Raw genomic sequence first — 21,809 nt, 5'->3', positions numbered from 1 at the left:
GCACCAGCCTCCCATTTAAAGATGACAGAAAAGCCTTCGGGCCAAATGAATGGCCTGCTGCTCCAGGAGACTGACAAGGAGCCAGCTGTCTACTGGAGATCAGAGTCTTCTAATCTCCACCTCTCCTAAATGACCTTCCCCCAACTTACTAGTGCTGCATTCATCACCACTGTAAGCTCTGTATGGGGACGGTAGAGTGGTGTGCTGCAGGACAAATTGGGATTGGTCACCCACCACAGCAAATAATGGGCTGTCTTCATCTTGAAAACTGTAATTTCAATTTCCACTGCCAGGCCTTGTCCATCTGGAGTTGTTGACAAGGAGGATGCACAAGGCCAAGAAAACACAGACCATCCTTACTGAGATCCAGGACTGAACCGTACTTCCCAATCATATCCTAGATGACCCAGACTTGTAGCCATAGAGGAAAAGCCTGAACTCCCACTGTGTCAAGAATTACCCCAATGGATGGGAGTCTTTGTGGTGGCGCAGGTGGAAATTCAGTCACTGATGGTGAACCTCAATGATGCCAGGTGTTTTTCCATCACCCGGGTGAGGTCCACATATGACTGCATGGAACCTGCCTTTAGCAGTCAGTCATTTAATTACAGCAATAAGACATTCGGAGATGTACTGTGATCACAGCCATCATATTCGTGAACACCTCAGGGGTCGAAGCAAGAATGCAAATAAGTAACGCAAATTGGAGGTGGTCCTGGCCCACCTTGAACCGCAGGTAATGCCTGTGGGACTGCAGGACAGGTAAGTGTCCTGCAGGACCAAGGACTCTATCCAGTATCTTGGGTTCAGAGCAGAGAGGATATGAGCCAACCATTTTGTTTTTTGCATTTGTCCTGCTGCAGAAGATCCACAATAGTCCCATCCTTTTTCAGGAGAATGAAGCGTTCCTCCTCGCTTTCTTTCGGTCTATACCCATCCCATGGCACCCTTTAAGAGAAAAATATGTACCTTTTGAATTAGAACTGTCAAGTGTTCCACCAAAATTCGTTCTGACGCTCCGTCCATCGTCTTCTTGTGTTTGCCAAGAGACAGATAGGACAGGGCAGTAATTAAGTATCTGGCATGGCCCTCTGAAGAATCTGCAAGACTTTTCATGTCTGACATAATGGACCTCCAGCTGTGAAAGAAATGGTGAATGCTGCCATGCATCAGCCTGACATGAACTGTTAAGGACAAACAAAAGCAGCCTGGTCGCTTCTGCAGCAGGGGAGGGCGAGTTGGATGACTATTGACCCTACTGCCAAGCTGCATTGTCTGCTGGTACCACATCTGTGTAGGTTGGCTCCTGGAATAGCAACTAAGTTTCTTGAATTGGTGAGTAAACTTCTTCACTAGCAGCAACCAGATGTGCGTGCTGTCAAAGGACATTTCTATTGGGTATGCTTGCACATTGCCAGGAAATCCAATCAACCATGTCTATTTGTGTATCAAAGCGCAACGTTATATCCAACAGCCTAGTCCAGGAAATTGGTAGGAAGCAGGTCTGAGCAGATAACTTATTTCACTGCATCCTGCCCATCATGGATTTTCTAAGCCAAGGAGGTTCTAAGGTCTTCCAGGACCACCAGTAAGTTCTCACTGGCCATGTTTCACAAGGCATACCTATATCGGTCCTACAGGCAGGCGAGGTTTATGAATCACAGAGCCAATTTGGCAGAAGAAAACATCAGTTTGCCAAAAACAAATACATATGGATTTTTTATGTGAGAAATGGGTTGGAAATGAGTAAGGATTAAATTAAAAAAGTTGACAAGAAGATGACTTTGACCACAAAGCTCCAGGGCATCATTGAATGGTAGTAAAGGCTTCAATGTAACAGGGCCAGCTTGGAAAGTCCATGTCAGAAATTTTGCCTTAGTCTCAATGGAGGGCAATTGCAATTTTAGTGCTTCAGTTGACCTCAAATGAGGCACTTTCCTCCATTGTCTGTTCCTGGGAAAGGGGAGGCTTCAAGCCCTCTGGCATTTTGTAAGTCCTGGTATAAGACTTCACCAGTATAATGAGGAGTAAGCAAGCTACCCTCCCCTCCCCATTATCATCATCATCAGATGCCCCCTGTGCTGGTACGAGATCATGGTCAAAGCCAAAAAAAGAGGAGTATCTGCTTATAGTGGTGTTGTGGGAGAGGCGTTGGATTAGAATCAGATAGCATGACAACTGGTTACACCTTAGTTATTTCGTAGTGCAACATTGCGGGAGTTGAGGCGATGCCAGTTCAGGGTTTGACATGGGCACCAGCACTGGATCATCGACCGGTGGCGGTGGAGCATGCAACCGCATTGGTGTGCTGGAAACGGAGTGGACCATGGGCCTGGTGTGGAAGCTTCTACTGACATCGGTACTGGCCCAGTAACAGGTCCAATAGGGGCAAATGCCATCGGGAAACACACACACTGGTGGTAATCCAACTGCAGGCCCCACTGACTACGTAGTGCCTGAAGGTGCACAAGAAGGAGCCGAAAGCACACTAAATATTTGCAGCATAACTTCTTTGAAGGCCTCTATCTTCTGCAGGGTTGGTGACTGCCCAGAAAACTGGGACATATTGGGGCCCGTTGACAAATCTGTTCCTTAGCCAAAGACCTCGGGTGTGACTTTGATCTTCATGCCCCTGCACCTTCACTTTGGCGCCACAGTGGTAGGATGGGGTTGATTCCTATTCTCCTTTCTTGTGCTCACGTTTGGACTCTAACTTCAACTTAAATATTTAATTTTGAGTGGTAGGTGGAGTGCTTGCCAGAACGGCCTTACGACCCAGATTGAGACAGTTCCTGTGACTTGGACAAGTAATGGAATGTCTACAACTTTTCCTATGCTTGGAGATGTACAGCTTCACCTTCTGGTTGGAGATTTCCTTTAGATGCATTAGGATACAGTGGCCATACAACTAAGAGTTGTGATCAGAGGCCACGCACCAGAGACACCGGCCTTGAAGGAATTTTGCTTGTGGCAATCTCCGCTTTGGCTGAGGTCTGTCATTTTTCCAGGGCACCGGTCCCTGGCACATGCTTCAAAATTTTCCGAAGACCGACATAGTTGAGAGCGGTGCACCAAATCAGTCAGACTGTGCAGAATGAAAGGAACCAATGCCAGTGTACAGCTGTGGCGCTCATAGACAGCTCTACGTTGGCAATTCCTGAGGAAAAACAGAATCAGTACATAGCCTCACAACATTGCTTACAATGCACAGGAGCACTGCCAGATTCAGCCAGGCGTCTAGAGGAAAGGTGAAGAATCTGCGGTTAGATGTACATATCATTTTAGGTCTATCAATATAATTTAGGGGATGATCTGAATGTAATCTAGACATTCCAGAGGACAAATAGAGTGAGTAAAACAAGTGCCATGATGGATCTATGTCTTCTAAATTTGCAAATTTCCACAATGGTAGTTTTCAGTTTTATAGAGTATATTCCTGCTCTGCTGGCATTTTTATGGAACCTAGTTGCAGTGCAAAGCACATGACAAGAAAATAAGAGGCGTTTTCCAACTATGTTTTCTGTGAGTAGTTTCCATGAGTAAGACATAGTTAACCACAGACATTTAAGTAAACAAGTCCTATTTCTGGAAATTAATCAGTAAGCCACAGCTAAGCCAGGAGTAAGACACACCCAGTGACTGAAAAATGCTTTGTGGAACAGGCTAAGGTATTCAAGTGTTACTCACAACTAATCCTGAAGCAAGACACACCTACTCATCTCATAAGCTTTGTGGATTGGGGACCATTATATGTGGTGGTAGGCATACGCTACAAAGCATGGACCCATTCTTCCTAAAATATAGAAAATAAATGTAGCAACTATCTTTCTGTCAAGCTTTGCCCTTTTATACCTTAAGTAAAAAGAACTCAAAACAATGAATAGCGAACCTTTTCTGGTTTGTGGTTATTAATTTCATTTTGTTGTGGTTACATTTGAAAAGCACTTTCAGAGTACTTTTAAGGTCACTTCCTATAAAGCTGTGCCCCCTGACCCAGCTCAAGGCGGAGGATCATGACTGGTAGCACCAACAAGATTGAAGAATTTTCAAAGTTGCTTAAGGATCTTGGGGCTAACAAACTCTAAAACAAATACAATGCCACAAGGTCTAATATTTAGATGTTTCTACTGAGAAATAAAGGTAAATGACAATAGGCCGGATACAAAAGAAGAGCCTCACTTCTTTGAAGGCCTCTATCTTCTGCAGGGTTGGTGACTGCCCAGAAAACTGAGACATATTGGGGCCCGTTGACAAATCTGTTCCTTAGCCAAAGACCTCGGGTGTGACTTTGATCTTCATGCCCCTGCACCTTCACTTTGGCGCCACAGTGGTAGGATGGGGTTGATTCCTATTCTCCTTTCTTGTGCTCACGTTTGGACTCTGACTTCAACTTAAATATTTAATTTTGAGTGGTAGGTGGAGTGCTTGCCAGAACGGCCTTACGACCCAGATTGAGACAGTTCCTGTGACTTGCACAAGTAATGGAATGTCTACAACTTTTCCTATGCTTGGAGATGTACAGCTTCACCTTCTGGTTGGAGATTTCCTTTAGATGCATTAGGATACAGTGGCCATACAACTAAGAGTTGTGATCAGAGGCCACGCACCAGAGACACCGGCCTTGAAGGAATGTTGCTTGTGGCAATCTCCGCTTTGGCTGAGGTCTGTCATTTTTCCAGGGCACAGGTCCCTAGCACATGCTTCAAAATTTTCCGAAGACCGACATAGTTGAGAGCGGTGCACCAAATCAGTCAGACTGTGCAGAATGAAAGGAACCAATGCCAGTGTACAGCTGTGGCACTCATAGACAGCTCTACGTTGGCACTTCCTGAGGAAAAACAGAATCCGTACATAGCCACACAACATTGCTTACAATGCACAGGAGCACTGCCAGATTCAGCCAGGCGTCTAGAGGAAAGGTGAAGAATCTGCGGTTAGATGTACATATCATTTTAGGTCTATCAATATAATTTAGGGGATGATCTGAATGTAATCTAGACATTCCAGAGGGCAAATAGAGTGAGTAAAACAAGTGCCATGATGGATCTATGTCTTCTAAATGTGCAAATTTCCACAATGGTAGTTTTCAGTTTTATAGAGTATATTCCTGCTCTGCTGGCATTTTTATGGAACCTGGTTGCAGTGCAAAGCACATGACAAGAAAATAAGAGGCGTTTTCCAACTATGTTTTTCTGTGAGTAGTTTCCATGAGTAAGACATAGTTAACCACAGACATTTAAGTAAACAAGTCCTATTTCTGGAAATTAATCAGTAAGCCACAGCTACGCCAGGAGTAAGACACACCCAGTGACTGAAAAATGCTTTGTGGAACAGGCTAAGGTATTCAAGTGTTACTCACAACTAATCCTGAAGCAAGACACACCTACTCATCTCATAAGCTTTGTGGATTGGGGACCATTATATGTGGTGGTAGGCATACGCTACAAAGCATGGACCCATTCTTCCTAAAATATAGAAAATAAATGTAGCAACTATCCTTCTGTCAAGCTTTGCCCTTTTATACCTTAAGTAAAAAGAACTCAAAACAATGAATAGCGAACCTTTTCTGGTTTGTGGTTATTAATTTCATTTTGTTGTGGTTACATTTGAAAAGCACTTTCAGAGTACTTTTAAGGTCACTTCCTATAAAGCTGTGCCCCCTGACCCAGCTCAAGGCGGAGGATCATGACTGGTAGCACCAACAAGATTGAAGAATTTTCAAAGTTGCTTAAGGATCTTGGGGCTAACAAACTCTAAAACAAATACAATGCCACAAGGTCTAATATTTAGATGTTTCTACTGAGAAATAAAGGTAAATGACAATAGGCCAGATACAAAAGAAGAGCCTCACTTTAAAAAATAATTTCCTCCATGTAAACAATGCTCATCTGAGACAGTCACAAGGGAAATATATGTTTACATAGCACAAGCAATATTGATAGGGATGTCTTGATGGGCAATGGGGACACACAGTGTACATTTGTATACAACCCTGTGTAGAGCCTCTTGTAAGACATGTCACTGATACAATATGGTACATTTAGGTGAGTGGAAGCTTTATCACAATACCAAGAGTGCCAATATTCTTCAGTGAAAATGCTTACTTAGAATGCCTTAAATATTGTGCATTTTTTTACCCTTTCACCAGGTTCCTCAACCTACCTACAACGTAGAATATGAGGACTTGTGCACTATTTGACCTAGGAATGGCATTTTTAGAATAGCAACATTAATAGAAAATCCTTAATACCTCTAGTGCCGCAAGCCCTTACAAGCTTCTAAATGCAGAACTAAGAAATCATGAGAGCACAGTCCCTTTCAAAACCCAAATCCACCTGACATCCCCCTCGAGCATACTTGATTTGAAGCTAGCTCAATTCAGCAATAATCTAATAAAATAGGATCGGTGCATTTATGCAACTCCAATCATATAACATGCAAGAGATTCAGCATGATTTTTTAAATCATATTACACAACATGTTATTTACCGAAGTCGCGAAAAACTGAAAGTACACGTTGCACACGTTAGACACAGTGATGCATGAACCCGAGACAAGTATAGTAGATGCATCGTAAAAGCATGCTTTAAACATGAGATTAAAAAAATACATTTATATGGTAACATAAATACATATAAACAAGCTGTGCTAATGAACTTTTTATGCATATGTTGGTTATAGACATATTAATGAAAATGTTGATGTTATGTGAAGTGATCTAGATTTTTGCTGAGAATGCAAAAAGTAGAAAAGTTGGTGCAAAATAGTGTAGCAATGAACTACAGGCTTGAGATTTTGCAAATGAATACTAGAGGCTTTGCAGTTTATGCAATATTAGAAACAATGTTAGTAGAATGAAATTTGAAAAATGTGCATCTATATGTAGGCTGTACATTTTTGTGGTAGTAGGGTATTTCTAACATTAGCCATCTCTATATAATAATATTTTGTGAAAGTTCTTTAAATCTATATACATTCTTTACTTGAAGTGATTTAATCTGATCATATTTTTTAAAAAGTCAAAGCTCATTTCATTTTAAACGTGCGATGCTAACTTAAAGGCTTTCCCGAAATGCTTTTCTCTAATGCTGACTTTTCCCTTTATTTAATACAATGGTTCGTTCTTTGCAAGTAAAATGTTTTTGTTTTGTCCTGGACATGACTACACAATGATAATCTTCAATGTTTTTTCAATGTTCACAGTGAAGTATTCCTGTGGGAACAGAATTTCAACTATGGCTATAAGTCACACCTTTGTATATCTTTTCTACCAATGTTAGGCTTGTGTGGATTCACAAACGTTTGTTTCTCATGACCAGCATGGGAGACCAGCTTGATGTTTCAATCATTTCAGGTGACATGATGTGAGCAGGAACATATGATAGTCTTTCGAAGGAGGTGTGAAGCTAAGCCACTGGACTTAACTAAAATTCTATAAAGAACAAACCTCAAAGGAGGGGCATCAAATGCAATACATTTTTCCTACTTAGGATCCAGATGCTATGCTGATCGATCTATTACCTTGGACTGTTTGTCCATGCTACAATCGGTAGAAGGTGGACTAAGAACTTCTTTGTTAAACCAGTTCTATTTTTCAAATGTTGCATTATAACTTTAGCACTATGCTTATGGAATCCCTCTAAAGGACTTTAAGTCTGAATTTTCCCCATTTTCATAGGACCTGAGCTGTTAGACTTTTGAACTATCATTTTGCATTAAAGGGTAGTGGGAATCTAACTTTGAAAAAACATTTTAATAACCATCTTCTAAAGATTGCTTAAATGTTTGGTACTTTAAAGTAGGCTGTGATATTCTTGGCTGAAGTCCTTAAAAAAGTGCTTATACTAATGAATTTTGATTTTCTAATACAATAACCAAATTCCTTTAAATCTTGCCTGAGTCTATTTATTGAGTCCTGTTCATCTTCCATTTTGACTGTGGCTACGGTTTTAAATGTGTTGTAAAGGAATATCAGAGAGCCCTATCAGAGCATTAGGTTTTACTTCTTGTTTTGTGTCGCAATTACAGAGCGTTTGGATTGCATAATTCTCACTCAACTTAACTTCTTCAGGAGGTTGGGTCTTCCAGTTGCCATTCTTTATTTCTACATCATGGTACTGAGAGAGGTGCTTCTGAACTTGATTTCTAACTTGGGAGTTGGCTGCAGTTAATAGTCCTCATTCGACAGCTAAAGAGGAGTTTGGTCACCCAAATTTCCACCCCTCCTGTCTGTGGAGAAAGATTCATCAGAGGATCATTGCCTTTGTCATAATAGAAATGGCTCGCACTGCCTAATCGTAGAGGGCCCAGTACGGTTAGGGTAGTAAGGAGAGGAAGCATACAATTGAAATGTACGCTCTGCTTCATGATGCAACACAAGTGATTATTCACAGTACCAATATTCGTTTTCAGACTTTTTTTTTATAAGTCTTTCAGAGATCCAAGTTCTGTAAACGCCAATATCTTCCATAAGTCTCCAAAAATAACACATTTTTAATAATTATTCCAGAACAATGTTATGAACCCATAAGCACTGAGCATTAGAGTACAGCTGTTGTAAGTCTGAGTGATTTTCTCAAAATATTTTTATATTGAGGCCTTTTGAAACTTTGGCAGATAATAAGGGCAGAAGACGAAGCAGTGTCTAAAGCATGTTAAAATACTGGCCTTGTGGAGATGGTTCTGGGTCACTAAGGATACATGATTGAGCCCTTACCCTCTACTCCTATGTTTCATTTATTTGCTTTTCATTGTCCTCTCACTCTCTTGTTCATGATACTCAATGCCTGTCTTCTGTCACAGCCCCATTAAGAGTCATAGCAAAACTTTTCTGTCACTACCTACATCACAGCTCAGATATCACAAACATCCCCTCTCTTCTGTCACTGTCCACTTCTACCATAATGGTTAATGTCTCCCTTAAGTATGCACTACACATACCAGTGCCCACCTTTTCCATCACTGTCCACCTGTCCCACTACTGGCCCCTCTCTTGTCAGTGTCCATGTTCCCAGAAGTATTCACCTCTTTTGACACTGCCCTTTCTCCCATCACCATCTACCCACTTCTGTCACTCTTATCACTGCCCACCACTGCACCCCAATCTGGGTGTTTACCTCTCCTGTCAGTGTCCACCTTTCGTGTCACTTCTCACTTTCTTCATGACTACTAACAACTTACGCCACTGAACTACTCTTCTCTTAATGCCCACCTCCCATTTGAGTCCAACTTTAATGTCACTTCCCACTCTCCTCCAACAGGGATTACTTCTGTTTCTTTCCCTGTCCTCTGTAACTGCCCAGTCCCTTCTGTTAATGTCCCTGCTGGATTCTCCTGTCATGGCAAACCTCTTCTATGTGACTCCCCCTTTTTAACTCTGTCCTGTGCCATTCATGTCACCTTTCCTCACTTATTCTCTGAAAGTCACGCATACCTCCTGTTGTCTCCTGTCACCACATTCTTTCCCATCACTGCCCTTTTCGCCTGCCAATAACCAACTCTTATTGCTTCCCAGAGCTCCTGTAACTCCTGTAACTCCTGCTTCGCTTTTAACGCACCCCCTCTAATGACTACCCAGCAGAGGGTATTGCTAAAAGGCTGGTAGTTTTGGGGTAGAGGTAGTACAGAATATCACTTACTCTTCCATAGCCTTACAGACTTCCAGAGGTCTGAATTTTCCTGTTTTGCACGACAGATCCAGATTTTACATCATTTTAAGCTTTTTCTGCAACTTATTACTGTCTCACCTCCCCACGCTCCACACCTGGAAGACATTCTTCAGCAGTCTGCTGGAGATCAGTTCCTCAGAATAATTACAGATGACCTAAAAAAGAAGCCTGAATCTAACACACAAGGGCGATAAAGTTAAATCACTCTCATTACATGGGACTAGCTTCTTTTAAGAGTTTTTCTTTACTAGCAGTTGTGATAGCTCCCGATAGAGAATAAACAAGCATTTGCAATGCAATAGGTCTCGCATTTACGCTAGTTTGAGCTATTGGCATTGTAAATGAAAATGCCTTTTATTTATGTTTTGGTTTTTAAAACATAAATAAAACGTATTGTCATTTACAATGCCAATGGTTTAAACTTGCGTAAATGTGAGACCTATTGTGTTGGAAATGCTTGTTATTCTAGCAATTGCCTTTTACTTTGACTGACGTGTGTTAATGTAATAACGTTTTTTAATAAAATATGTATTATTCTCTGGCTGATTGGAATTTCAGTTAACGTTCATGAGCTAGTATTAAAAAGTAATTCGGAATTAATTAGATTATTTTTAGATTTATTGCATAACTTTTTTGTATTTTCTTTTTCTTCCGGAATTTACCAACTCTAACATGGCCACTACATGTGCAGGACGCCATCTCTTGACAATTGAGTGACTTTCTGCCTGTCCTTCTGTTTCAACTGCAGTGCCTTGTTATGGCAGAAGTACGAATCAGTGGGGAGATACGTGCTCTAACAGCTGGAGCTCTTTAGTCACCTGAGGGAGAGTCGAGGAAGCGCTGGGGGTCTCTAGAGTTATGGTGCACCAAATTGCTCGGCTTCATGGGGCTTTGTTAAGTGCCGAAAGGACTTAGGTGGCGGGGAACTTATTTACTAGCATCAAATGTGTGGGAAGGGCATAGCAGTGGAATTGCCAGTCCCTGGCTGGGCAGAGTAGTTTGCGCAGCTGTGAGACTGTGGGCAGCGAGTGCCGTGAGTGGAGCATGCACCCCTTTACAAGCTGAGAAGGGGACAGCGAGGAGTAGGTTTGTCATGTGTCAGTCAGTGTGTATGTGGAAGTGGGCTACAGTGGATTCTGGCTATCTCTGAGCTCTGCTTACAGATGTTGTTGGGCTCGCCTTGCTCATGAATCTCTGCAGCCTGGACAAAGGTAAGGGTAGGGCATTAAGAGGGCCAGTTCTCACCGGGTCTGAGCACCGGCAGTTTTTTAAAGGGGGCCACGAAACTGGTCTCTATTGGGCTGTGTTTTTAGCCCTGGAACTGGCGGACCATTTTATTCCGGACTGCAGTGACAGCAGGCACATCGATGTGTGCGTGCTCACACTGCTCACTTCTCACTAGTGGAAAAGTTACGGAGATGACATCATGCCAGGTGAGCGTTGTAGGGGAAGGGAAATCCTTTAAAGAGAGCCATGCTCTTTCTGGACTTTCCTTCTCTTTTTGAAACTCAGGAGCAGCAACACTGTCGTGGTGTCACCAGGGCTGAAAGTGGAAGCGTTTTTCAATATATTCAAGCCATAGTTCCTGCTTATTTATCTTATGTATCTCACAACCATTGACAAAGTCAATAGTCATGATTTGTTGTAGGCTTGATATTACTTGTTGTATCATAAATCTGGATGCAATGACGGAAACAGCAAAATACAAGTCGGGCAGCACACTATGCTGTGCACAGATTTTAGTTTACGTGATTTTAAGCCACGCCCTAAATTACACTGGCCACGCCCCATTAAGAGACTCATCAGTTTTTCCATCCCACTTAAAGCCCTGGGTAAGGGTATATCGAAGCAGGGTGTTTGGGACTATCGTTGGAGAGGTGTTGGCTTGTGGGGGCATCGCTGGAGAGGCATAGGTATGACTTGGTGCTGGCGCAGGAGGAAACATTAAGAGTGCTAGTGCAAAGTGGCAGATCGACACGCTCCTTGCTGTGCCCCAAGAAAATAGTGCTAACTGACCATATAAAGCAGACCGTTTAACACCACAAGTGAAAGGTCCAGTCCTTGGAGGTTACAAATGGCGACAAAGCGGTACCAAGGAGGGACTAGTAAGCTTATTTACCTATGAAAAGCTACGATTTGAAGTAGTGTGGCTCACTGGTTAGAGGCGGCAGACCCGAGAGCAGAGGACGGCCCGGGACCAGGGTTCGATTCCCGGCGCGGCAGGTTTCTGGACCAGGGTCAGCGGACTCGATAATTCTCTCGCCTCGGTGCCCACTCTGATCAGCGTTCACACTCGGCAACTCTGGGCATTAGCTTGCCTCATCTTCACTAACGGCCCCACCAGACCGCCGGGGATGCCTGGTCTCACCCTGGAGATACCCATTAAGGGACCATCTCTCAGGGAAGCCAGGAAGGGTTTCGCAGCGGTCGAAGCGCCTTGGGACCCTACGGGTAAGTAGTGCGCTATATAAATGCCTATACATTTACATTTACATTTAGGAAGGATGGTAATAGGAGCCATGTGAAAAGATGGACGGGGTAATCACAATAATCAAAAAAACACAAATATGCAAACGCGGTCGACTGAGTCAGCCGAGGAGCTAAGGCCTTGTCAGGGGCATCGGTGTGCATCCTGCTTTCTGCGCTTTACATTGATACCACGCTGCCGCCGAGCCTTCACTCGCTGTCACGCGGATCCCTCCAAAGCTGAGCCTTTCCCCCATCGCCGGAATAATCAGGAGATATAAATGCCTCAAACCGCCAGAGGGGCCTACCGCAGCATGATTACAGTGCTCTGCACGGAGACAGTCTTTGAGGAGTGTTGAGGGCTGAAGAGAGAGAGCGGACCCCCCTCAGATAGGGAGAGAAGCAGCAGCACTGTTGCGCAGCCCAGAGTGCACTGAACTAACGTCCAACAACACAGCTGTAAGCGCGCGTTCGACTAACATTCAGCCACTTCTCTCAGAGAGCAAAGCGCCAGCATTCAGCCACTGAGACAGGAGCTCATAGGACTAACATCCTTCTGCAGTGCCGAGAGCGCACAGCACTGAAATTCAGCTAAGAGCGCACAGCGGTAACATTTAGCCACAGAGCGCCGATTTAAAACATTCAGCTACAGGTCCAGGAGCGCACAGCACGAGCATTCAGTCAAGAAGGCACAGCTTTAAAATCAGCCACAGAGCTAGCTCTACTGCGGTAGCCAAGATACAGAGCACCAACGTTCATTACTCAGCCATAACATTAATATTCAGTCACAGAACCAAGAGCGCATAGCGATTACGCTCAGTCGTACAGCATTGAGTGTACATACATCACTAACCCTCAGCAATGGAGTCAAGAGTGCGCAGCACTAACATTTATCTACGGGGCCTAGTGGGCAGAATGCTAACATTTAGCCACAGAAACAGGAGCGCATACCACTAACATGCTGCTGCAGAGCCACAAGCAACAAGCGCTCGCCATTCCCGCTGTTTATTTTTGCATCACGCTTTCACTTTAAGTGAAAGCGCGATGCAAAAATAAACACGCAGTGCCCTGTCTCCTTTTGGGACGGCCCATCAGGACTGGATCTTGAGGCTTGTTTATATAACAGTCTCATAAATATAAGAAATTGATTCACAACAGCCGTGAAGTAGGCGATCCAGTCCGGATGGGCCGACCATAAGGCCAAAGGGAGGTAACCAAATGTCCTCATTTCCAATGACAGGCCACTGTTTACCATAAACGGTGACGCCAGCCAATGGAAATGAGGGGCGGGGCATCAAGCCCTCTTATGAATGTGCTCTCTTACAAAATCTCTAACGGAGGTGGAGCAGCACTTTGTGCTGCAATGCCCACACGAGACCTAAAAAGGCTAGTGAGCTCAGTGTTTCTTTATTGCAGGACTAGCGTACCACAATGGGCCTGGGACCACCTTTGATACCGTGCCATACCCCCAAAATATATCAAACTCATAGTTTAAAGAGCACTGATGTACACCAATCTGAGCCATTTGATCAGCTAATTTATTTAAACAAATCAACTATAAAACTGAAATCACAGTAGTGGCTACAAACCTGGCATTTGATACGAATAGGGTGTTTGGCCGGGTTGTGGGGTTGAGAAACCTGGACTGTAACTGAGGCACCCACTCTGTAAGGGAGACTGTGTTTGGGAAAGTCCACTTTCTGTCTTGATGCCTGGTAACATCACACCAAGATCTGTGATGGAAACAAGCAAATAAAGTTCTCATTTTTTTTAGACAAACTTGAGAACCACTAACAAAAAAAAATCAATATACATTATTAAATTTAAAATGACTGAACTGTAAAGGAAAAACATAAGCATAATACCATAAGTAGGTAAGCTGTACGGCTGCCCGGTCTGGGAATAGGCTGTGTACACTGCTGGTTGTTGCATTCCGGAATACTGCGTTTGACCAGCATAGGCCGACATTGTCTGCGCTGCTGGGGTAGAAAGGATGTGTGGGTATGGCCTAAATGTTAGGAAAGATACCATTAGTTGAACAAAAAGCTTTCAAATTCACAACACTATACGGTGTTTAATTGTACATCCTTCATAACTTTGTTGACAACTATGTAGCAAGTAAGTTGGAGCAACCTTGTTAACTATAAACAGAAAGCAAAGTGCTTTATTTTTTAATTTTCATAAACAGCAGTAAGTGTTCACTGGTGTGCGCCGGCTTAGGTCCACCTACACAACAGTCTTAACATTTGTAGATGCTTCAGCTTGACCAGCATGCATCTTAGTTAATTGGCATACAATACGTCACACCCGCTTTAAGAAAAAGAAAACTTCTGCATATCGAAGAATCACGACTTAATCAGCATAAATTTCGTTTTGAAATTAACCCTAAGACAACAAATTACAAAAACAGAAAAGAGCTGAATTTTATATTCATATGCATTACGTATGTATATTTGATTGTGGTGTTCCACTGGCTTGAGAACTTTTTGGGACATTAATAATACTTGGTAAGTACCGAATTCTTTTTTCAGTTCTTATCGGTTTCAATTAGTTGAATATATTTAAACAAAATAAATGCTTTCATTTTTTAAAAAGATACATTTTTAAAACGAACATTGCAAATTTTGTGTTTAATTAATAACTGAAACAAAGATGACAAGTGAGCTGCCTTTTCCACCAGCCAAAGTTTTATTTTTTAAATGCTTAGCTCTTTCTACGGAAATAGTACATACCTTTTTTCTCTAAAGTAAAGTAACAATATTACATGCAACTACTGTTCTCATGATAATTGGGTGGGCGAAATACTCTGCTTCGCCGCCGGAGTTCACAGAGTTTTGCCCACTCCGTGCTCTGCTTGGTGCGCTGAGTTCAGAAAAAACTCCATCAAGCACTACGTGCCTGAATTTTTTCTTGTGCGCGACTCGGCAACATTAAGTTGGCAAGTGAGAAAACCGAGCGCTAGAATGCCTCCCGGCTAGATTTCTCAATGCGGGCGGTCGTGGCAGGTCACTACAATTCGTGTTGAGAAAACTGCTTCTCTAGTAGAAAATCTACTAGAGTGGAAAAAAAACGGAGTCCTCTGGGGCGCTGCCGTTCTTGCTGAATTTACAGCACAGAACAAGCTCCAGTGCTAAAGATCAGCCTGAGCAACATGATGTGCCATACTCCGCTTCTCGAGGAATTCTGCTAAATCTCGGGGGGAGGGGGGTTGTAACTCCACGGAGTGAAACTCTGCAAGTTACACCCACCTCTAATGATAATTCGTCCTACCCACATATGTGACCATGTAACCTTTTTGCTGCAGACAGCCTAAGACTACTTCTAGTGTTAGGATGATATACTCAAATGTTCATACAAGTAGGTCAAGTTAAGCCATGTGCAAGGTTAGTAGCATTAAAGGAGAGGCGCACCGCCTAAGAACGTACAGGATACACAGCAGAAATCTCAGGAGATTTAGTCCTCAGTCGGAGTCTCACAGTATAAACCACATGGAAGAAATATCACTGCAGCCCAATTGCGATTTTACTGGAACCAGATTTTGCACTCATTTCTGAGATTTCAGGGTCAGAATGGAAAACAAAGAACTTTTTTGTTTTATCGAACAGGAAACTTGCATTTTCCCCCCTTTTTAGACTTGTTTCCCAGGCAAATTTCCCTAAGTAATACTTTGAGAAATTTGCATGGAGAAACAAATAGATACAAGTGCAGTAGCTCTTCAACTTAGAATCTAAAATTTGATGCAACACTGCCTGTGCCTGATTTAGTTTCACAACTAAGAATGCTTCTCTTTATGTTATTTGTGACATCCTCCACCTCTTCCTAGCTCTCTCTATGCAGTAAAATCTCCAACATATCCTCCTGCACAAAACTCGCAGGTCAGGTTTAGGAGGTTCCTTGCTCACCCAAGCGGAACCCATGGGTAAGATATGGTTAGTTTAAATTAACCATCCACCTGACTTTGAAACTGGGACCAATGTATTATTGTAAACAGGCTGCAAGGTAACTTGATTCGGTCAAAAACAAAGTGGAAACCTACACAAAGTAGTAATTTGCATAAGGAGTGGGTAGCAATCATGTTGTGCTACCAAGCAAATGTTTTCTATAAGCGCCTGCTCCTTGATTGAGAGAGATGTCCTAACAAAACATCCACATCCCCTTTAAATTTTTGAACCAGTCTCCATTTTACTCAGGAAAGTGTTTTGAAGTAATCTAAATGTGCATCATTTGTTCTCAGTAGCAAGTGTATATGTATATATATATATACCACGCTATTAAGCATATGGTATTCCCCTTCATTTCACCCTCTGGTGCAAGGCCAAATTCCTTCTATTTACCTAGTTAATAGGGGCTGAGCAGATCTTTGACAGTAAAACTGTTGTGGCATGGAGGGGAAATAAAGCTGCATTCTCCCCCGCTACCAATACCGAAAATAAAATACACAAAGAAGGTGCAGACACCTTTTTTTTGCTTCCCAGAAGTCAGCTTTCAATCCCATCTTGATTGCTTGCAACAAGTCGCAGAAGAGCTGTTAGCTTGAGAAAGCTTGAAGTGGGATTTAACAAGGGTACTAAAATATCTTGGTGTGGCTTCTTCCAAGAACAAATACTTCCACTGCAAGAAGCCGCAGCTCCCTGGAAACCAGTGCTTTCTTCAAACTTACAAGAGTGTGAAAACTTGATTCAATCCAGAAAGCAACCCAAGGATAAGAAAATAATAAAAAACGTAAGTGACAAACCCCACTGCAAGAGAACTGCAGTTTATAGTGGCATTTAAACCACAAAAAAATGGAAAGAAGCAAACCACAAAAAAATAGAAGGAAGAAAGAGGCCAATGTAAAGAGAATCCGTTTTTTATTGACAATATTAGCTCAATTTGAATTATGGTGCAGGACAAAAACTCTTATTTTAAACTAATATTCACGTTGTTTTTGACAGCAGTGATTCAATTATAAATATGTACTACAAAGAAAATGGAAGCTGTTCCTCTGAGCTAGGAATCACCTACCAACTAATTAGTGGTGGTGAGTTGGAAAAAGGGTGGCAGGGAGGTAGTGGGATCAGGGATCCCGCTTTTGCGGAACTAGGATCCTCACACACCAGGCAAGCGAGGTGTCATGCTTCATCATATGGACCTGCTCCTCGTTGAGCCGGCGCTGCAATGCTCAACGGGCACCCGCGAAGGGGCACTTTGTCAGAGATCTTTTGTTCCTTTGCCGTATGATGAAGTGGGGGTGTGTGGCCCGTGTGTGTGTAGATAGTGAGTGGTGCTGTGGGAGTGATTTAAAAAAGGTTGGATATTCCAAGGATATACGTTTTATTCTGGTTGGTAATCCACCTTACTAAAAAGAAATATATAAAGTAGAGTAGCACCAGCCCTAACGGGGGATGTTCATTCACTATTGTGCTCTTCTCTCTGGGTCGACATGTTTCTTGCCATGTTGGTCAATTAGTACCCTGGCAATTCTTCAGGACCTATATATGTGTAATCAGTGCAAAAGGGGTTGGTGTTGAATAGCTACACTAAATGGTGCTGCTAATTAGAGGCTACCATTCAGAAGGGACTACCTAACTAAATTTGTGTAGTCAAAAAGGTGTAAGACCTCCCTCATAGATGTGAGGTGCTTCAACGTGGGCAGGTGGATCGCGGGGCGCCTCAGTAGTAGGAGCCTTGACTCGTGTGGAGTCCGCGTGGGTAACCTACCCTCCGTCACACGTCCCACGGCAATTATAAATATACAATGTAAAAGCATAACCTGCTGGACTATGAGCTAAAGCCTTCGTGGGCAGTGCTGCTTCGTGATGCCAAAGATGCATGTTGTCAAGTTAAAAGATTTAGTAGGAAGCTGGTGCCAGCTGATGTAACATACACCGCCGTTAATTTAACTCCCTTACACTTCAAAAGAAAACAGCACATAAAGACAACCCCTTTGACTCAGAGTGACACTCAATATATACAAATAAACAACTATAGATCTCCGTGCAGAGACTGGTCAGCTCTCCAACTTAAAATTATTTTTATAGTCAGCCTTGTGTTAGTGTTATGAAGTCTTTTGACTTAGCTTCGACCTAACTTCAAGAAGAATCATACTTCTTTACAGAAACATTCTTAGTTTTAGGTTGGTGCTAGTTAAGTATCTGAATTCTATTAGCAGAGTGGGAGTGTTCAGAACGTGACACCACAAATAATGTTTTGTCTTTCTAAAATAATCCTCTACTTGCAGCACTTCATGCCAATTGTCACTCATGTGTTAAAGATCTTTTGTGAATTTGAAAAAAAAGGTTTGGTACCGCAATTTTCAAAATAGATGTATAGGCATACTTGTGTTTCAAACGGTGGAATAACTGTTTTTGGAACGAAGCAAGCTTCCTCTGGAAAACCATCAATGTCACTTCTAGAATATATACTTAGAAGAAATATTAAGTACCTAATTTTTTTTACGTACTACTTGGGATTCTTCTGAGGTTTCTAAATCAGGTACTTTCTTTTCCATATCTATGTTGGGGGGGAGAAGGCCCTGCCAAACGTTGCTTAAGCAAATTGAGATGTGCTGCAAGACTTAGACTCATAGCAGACATGCACCTCAATGGACTGACACCCAAGTCTGTCAGGCGTTGTTTCAGGTTTTATTTGAATGTACTCACTTACCCACTGTTCATTCTGCAAATCAGTTGTATGTATAAACTCCTGTCCTAGGGATCATGCTTGGGTTCTCAGTGTGCACACTTCATACACCCCACCCAGAGCAGCAATAGAATTCCAAGGAAACACCATTACGCAGACAGATGTTAGTGAGTGAGTGAGCGGATGAAGCCGAGCCACTGGCCGTGGGCTGCACTGCAGAGCAATGAGAAGTGCTGCAACTCTAACAGCATGCTTGCATACTGGGGCGGGGGAGAAGGACCAATGAGCAGATCAACTCAACTCTGTTATCTAGGATTTAGATTTGGGGGAGGGTGGGTTTGGAAAGGGGCGAGTTCCTGCGCATGTGCCAGGTGAGCGTGGTTCTCTCACTGAAGACACAAACCAGGGCAGTAGGTGTTATGTTATCAGCCAGGAATAGGTTTGATTTTGGCCGATTTATGTTCTGACCCGGGGCGGAGTCAGATGAGCTCCATTCATATAAGGGGCAGGGCGGGCAGGCCCAGGGGGAGAATGAGGAGGGTCCGTCTATCATGAAAAAATGCAGATTCTGCCTTGTTCACTGCTCAGGTGGCTTTTTGTTACTGTTGAGTCCTGAGGGGCGGGATCGGGCACCTTCACTTTTGACTGTCGCGAAATTTCCTAGAAGACAAGCATTGTAGGAGAGCACGAGCTCTGTGGCCTTGGCGGGAAGCTGCTCCTCGTCGTCTCTTGGCCCCCGAATGAGTGCGTTTGTAACCTGGTTCACCTGTTGAAACAAAACTCTATCTCTGTAACGGCACTTGCCTTCAGTCTGCGACCGCCGCAGCCGTCACAGCATGTTCATTTCTGTGTAAAAGTTGTTACGATCAAGGACTACAAATAAAGAACAAGCGCCAGTCTCCGTTATTTTGCCTTTTATTAGGTTTCGCCTGCGTGGGCTGCGCACATGCGCAGCCTCGCTGGTGAGATTATATGTTTTTGAGGGCTTTCCCATTGGCAGGCGTCACAGTTTATGCTAAACGGTGGCCAGCCATTGGGAAAGAGATTTTTCTGACGTAGGTTTCTTATCTTTATGGGGCCAAACACATGGCCTCATAAAGATAATAAACCTTTTACTTCAGAAGGAAAGCAGGCGAGGCCATCCAAGTGGGACAGCAGAAAAAGAAAAAAAGTATACGTCATGGCGAGCGCTTGTTATTCCTGTAATCCTCCTCTCAGGGGAACCCGGGCGAGAGTATCGCTTCCCAGTGTACGGGGAAAGTGGGTCACCGCCGCTGCCACATTCTGTGCTTTCTCTTCCAGCCCAAGGGCAGCATCCTGAAGGACCGATTCAACAGCCTGCAGAAGAGAAACCTTATTGAACCCAGGGAGCGCACATCGGCACTTCCCCATCATGCAATCTGAGGTCTAAGGAAGCAGAGCTATCATGTTAGCTTTCAAAAATCTTATAGTCTCACGCCTCAGACTGCAGGGATATCCCCCATGGAGGCACACATCACACATTCTCATTCACAGCAGAGCTATCCCTTTCACTGACACATCACACTGTGTGAGTGAGGTACAGGGCAGCACAGCTGTCACTATAGCTGTCACAAATCCGAAAATACGGACTTCCCACAGGGCAGCACTGGCACATATCACGCAGTGTTCGCAGCAGAGCTACCATTCAGACTAACACACTTTTAGGATCTCCATACTCGGAGAGAAATCCTTCGCTTGTCATTCCAGGCCTTCAGTAACTATCGATGTTCCAAAGAGGCCGCCCGGGGGCATCACTGATGGGACTCGATATGCTGGTCTTTGTTCAGCCCCCGAGGTCCCTGGTGCCTGTGACCAAGCATGTGGACTTCAGGCGGCCCTTGGGGCATCTGTTTCGTTTCAGTGAAGCCCCCTGCAACGTTTAATACTGTCTGGCTTCCCAATTGGGGGGGGGGGGGGGGAGGGTGTGCGGGACAATGGGCTCGTGAATACAGAGTCTCAGTGAGAATCGAGCCTGTAGTGAGGGAGCTCTAGTGTCGTAGAACAGGAACAAACGACACCGACACTAGGTATGGTAAAGTGGAGATTTATTCTAATCACGTCTGCCTTCCTTTTCTGTCCCGCTCCTCACTACCTTTCCAGGCCCCTCCTCCTCCGGTTCCCTGCTATCTTCCCTACCGTCATACTTCCAGTGTCGGTCCTAGTGTCCCGTTCATCTAACAAAATTACAGGAGCTGCTCTGCTTCAGTTTCTCCATTTCGATTCCGTGTCGCTCTCCCTTGTTACCTTGATGGATGTGGGGCATGCAAAGGAGGGTGCATGGCTCGCCCTGCCTTAAGCAAAAGTATTGTCTCAACTGCTTGCCTGGGAGGGGAACTGGTTCCGTCCCACGTATATTTAAAGACTGTGATATTGATACAGGATTTGTGAGACAGGATTAGCTGTATTTTTTATTTTTTTATGCTTTTTTTTAGGTTTAGGAAAGATTTGTTGGGGGCGGGGATGTTTGTAGATCACATAGAGGCGCTTACACTGCTGTCTAGTGAAATAGAAGGCGTGCACGCCATGCACAATCTTCCATTCAGCTCTGAGGTCCCTTTATAAATTTACATTTGCAATACGTGGGGGTTTCATTCTGTGTGCATTGCACTTTAGCTCTGTTCGAGGGGCGCTACTGCTACAGTAAGAGGTTTGCTTGAGGGGTAGGAAAGTGGCGGGATTGGGTGATGCAGGTTTTACTCCTGCATATCAGGGTTCAACAATAATCTTTACATTTTTGGCAGATCGCGTAATTTGCCCGTGCCTTTAAACGTGAACATAACATGCATGTTTGTAAAGTGCACGTTCACCTCTGGGGCTTCTTGGCCTGAATAACAGAGGTTTTTTGTTACCCACCGCAGTGGCACTCAATTTATGTTTCAGGCAAATATGTAATTTAAAAGTACTTGTATTTTTTACAGTCCCAATCACACGTACATCCCTCTGTTTTGTGTAATCTAATCTCAGTTGCATTCACAGCACCGCGCTGTGCCTGATATACAAACAAAAATTCTGTAAATCTCTCTGTTTATCACT

General features: G+C 43.5%; 1 protein-coding gene across 12 annotated transcripts in view; it reads right to left on the bottom strand.

The window, feature by feature from the left end:
• Positions 1-21,809, bottom strand: part of LOC144763243 (protein phosphatase EYA4) — a 645,968-nt gene that overhangs the window by 92,345 nt on the left and 531,814 nt on the right. For all 12 annotated transcript variants that reach the window (XM_078648664.1, XM_078648660.1, XM_078648668.1 and 9 more), the window contains 2 exons: positions 14,000-14,142; positions 13,724-13,867 (listed from right to left, as the gene is read on the bottom strand). In XM_078648664.1, the coding sequence (XP_078504790.1) occupies positions 13,724-13,867; positions 14,000-14,142 (287 nt within the window). The remainder of the gene's footprint in view (positions 1-13,723; positions 13,868-13,999; positions 14,143-21,809) is intronic.

The sequence above is a fragment of the Lissotriton helveticus genome, chromosome 6, assembly GCF_964261635.1.
Source record: "Lissotriton helveticus chromosome 6, aLisHel1.1, whole genome shotgun sequence".
In the NCBI taxonomy this organism is placed as follows: Eukaryota; Metazoa; Chordata; class Amphibia; order Caudata; family Salamandridae; genus Lissotriton; species Lissotriton helveticus.
The sequence above is the reverse complement of the archived record's forward strand: the minus strand, read 5'-3'. Positions and strand labels throughout refer to the sequence as shown.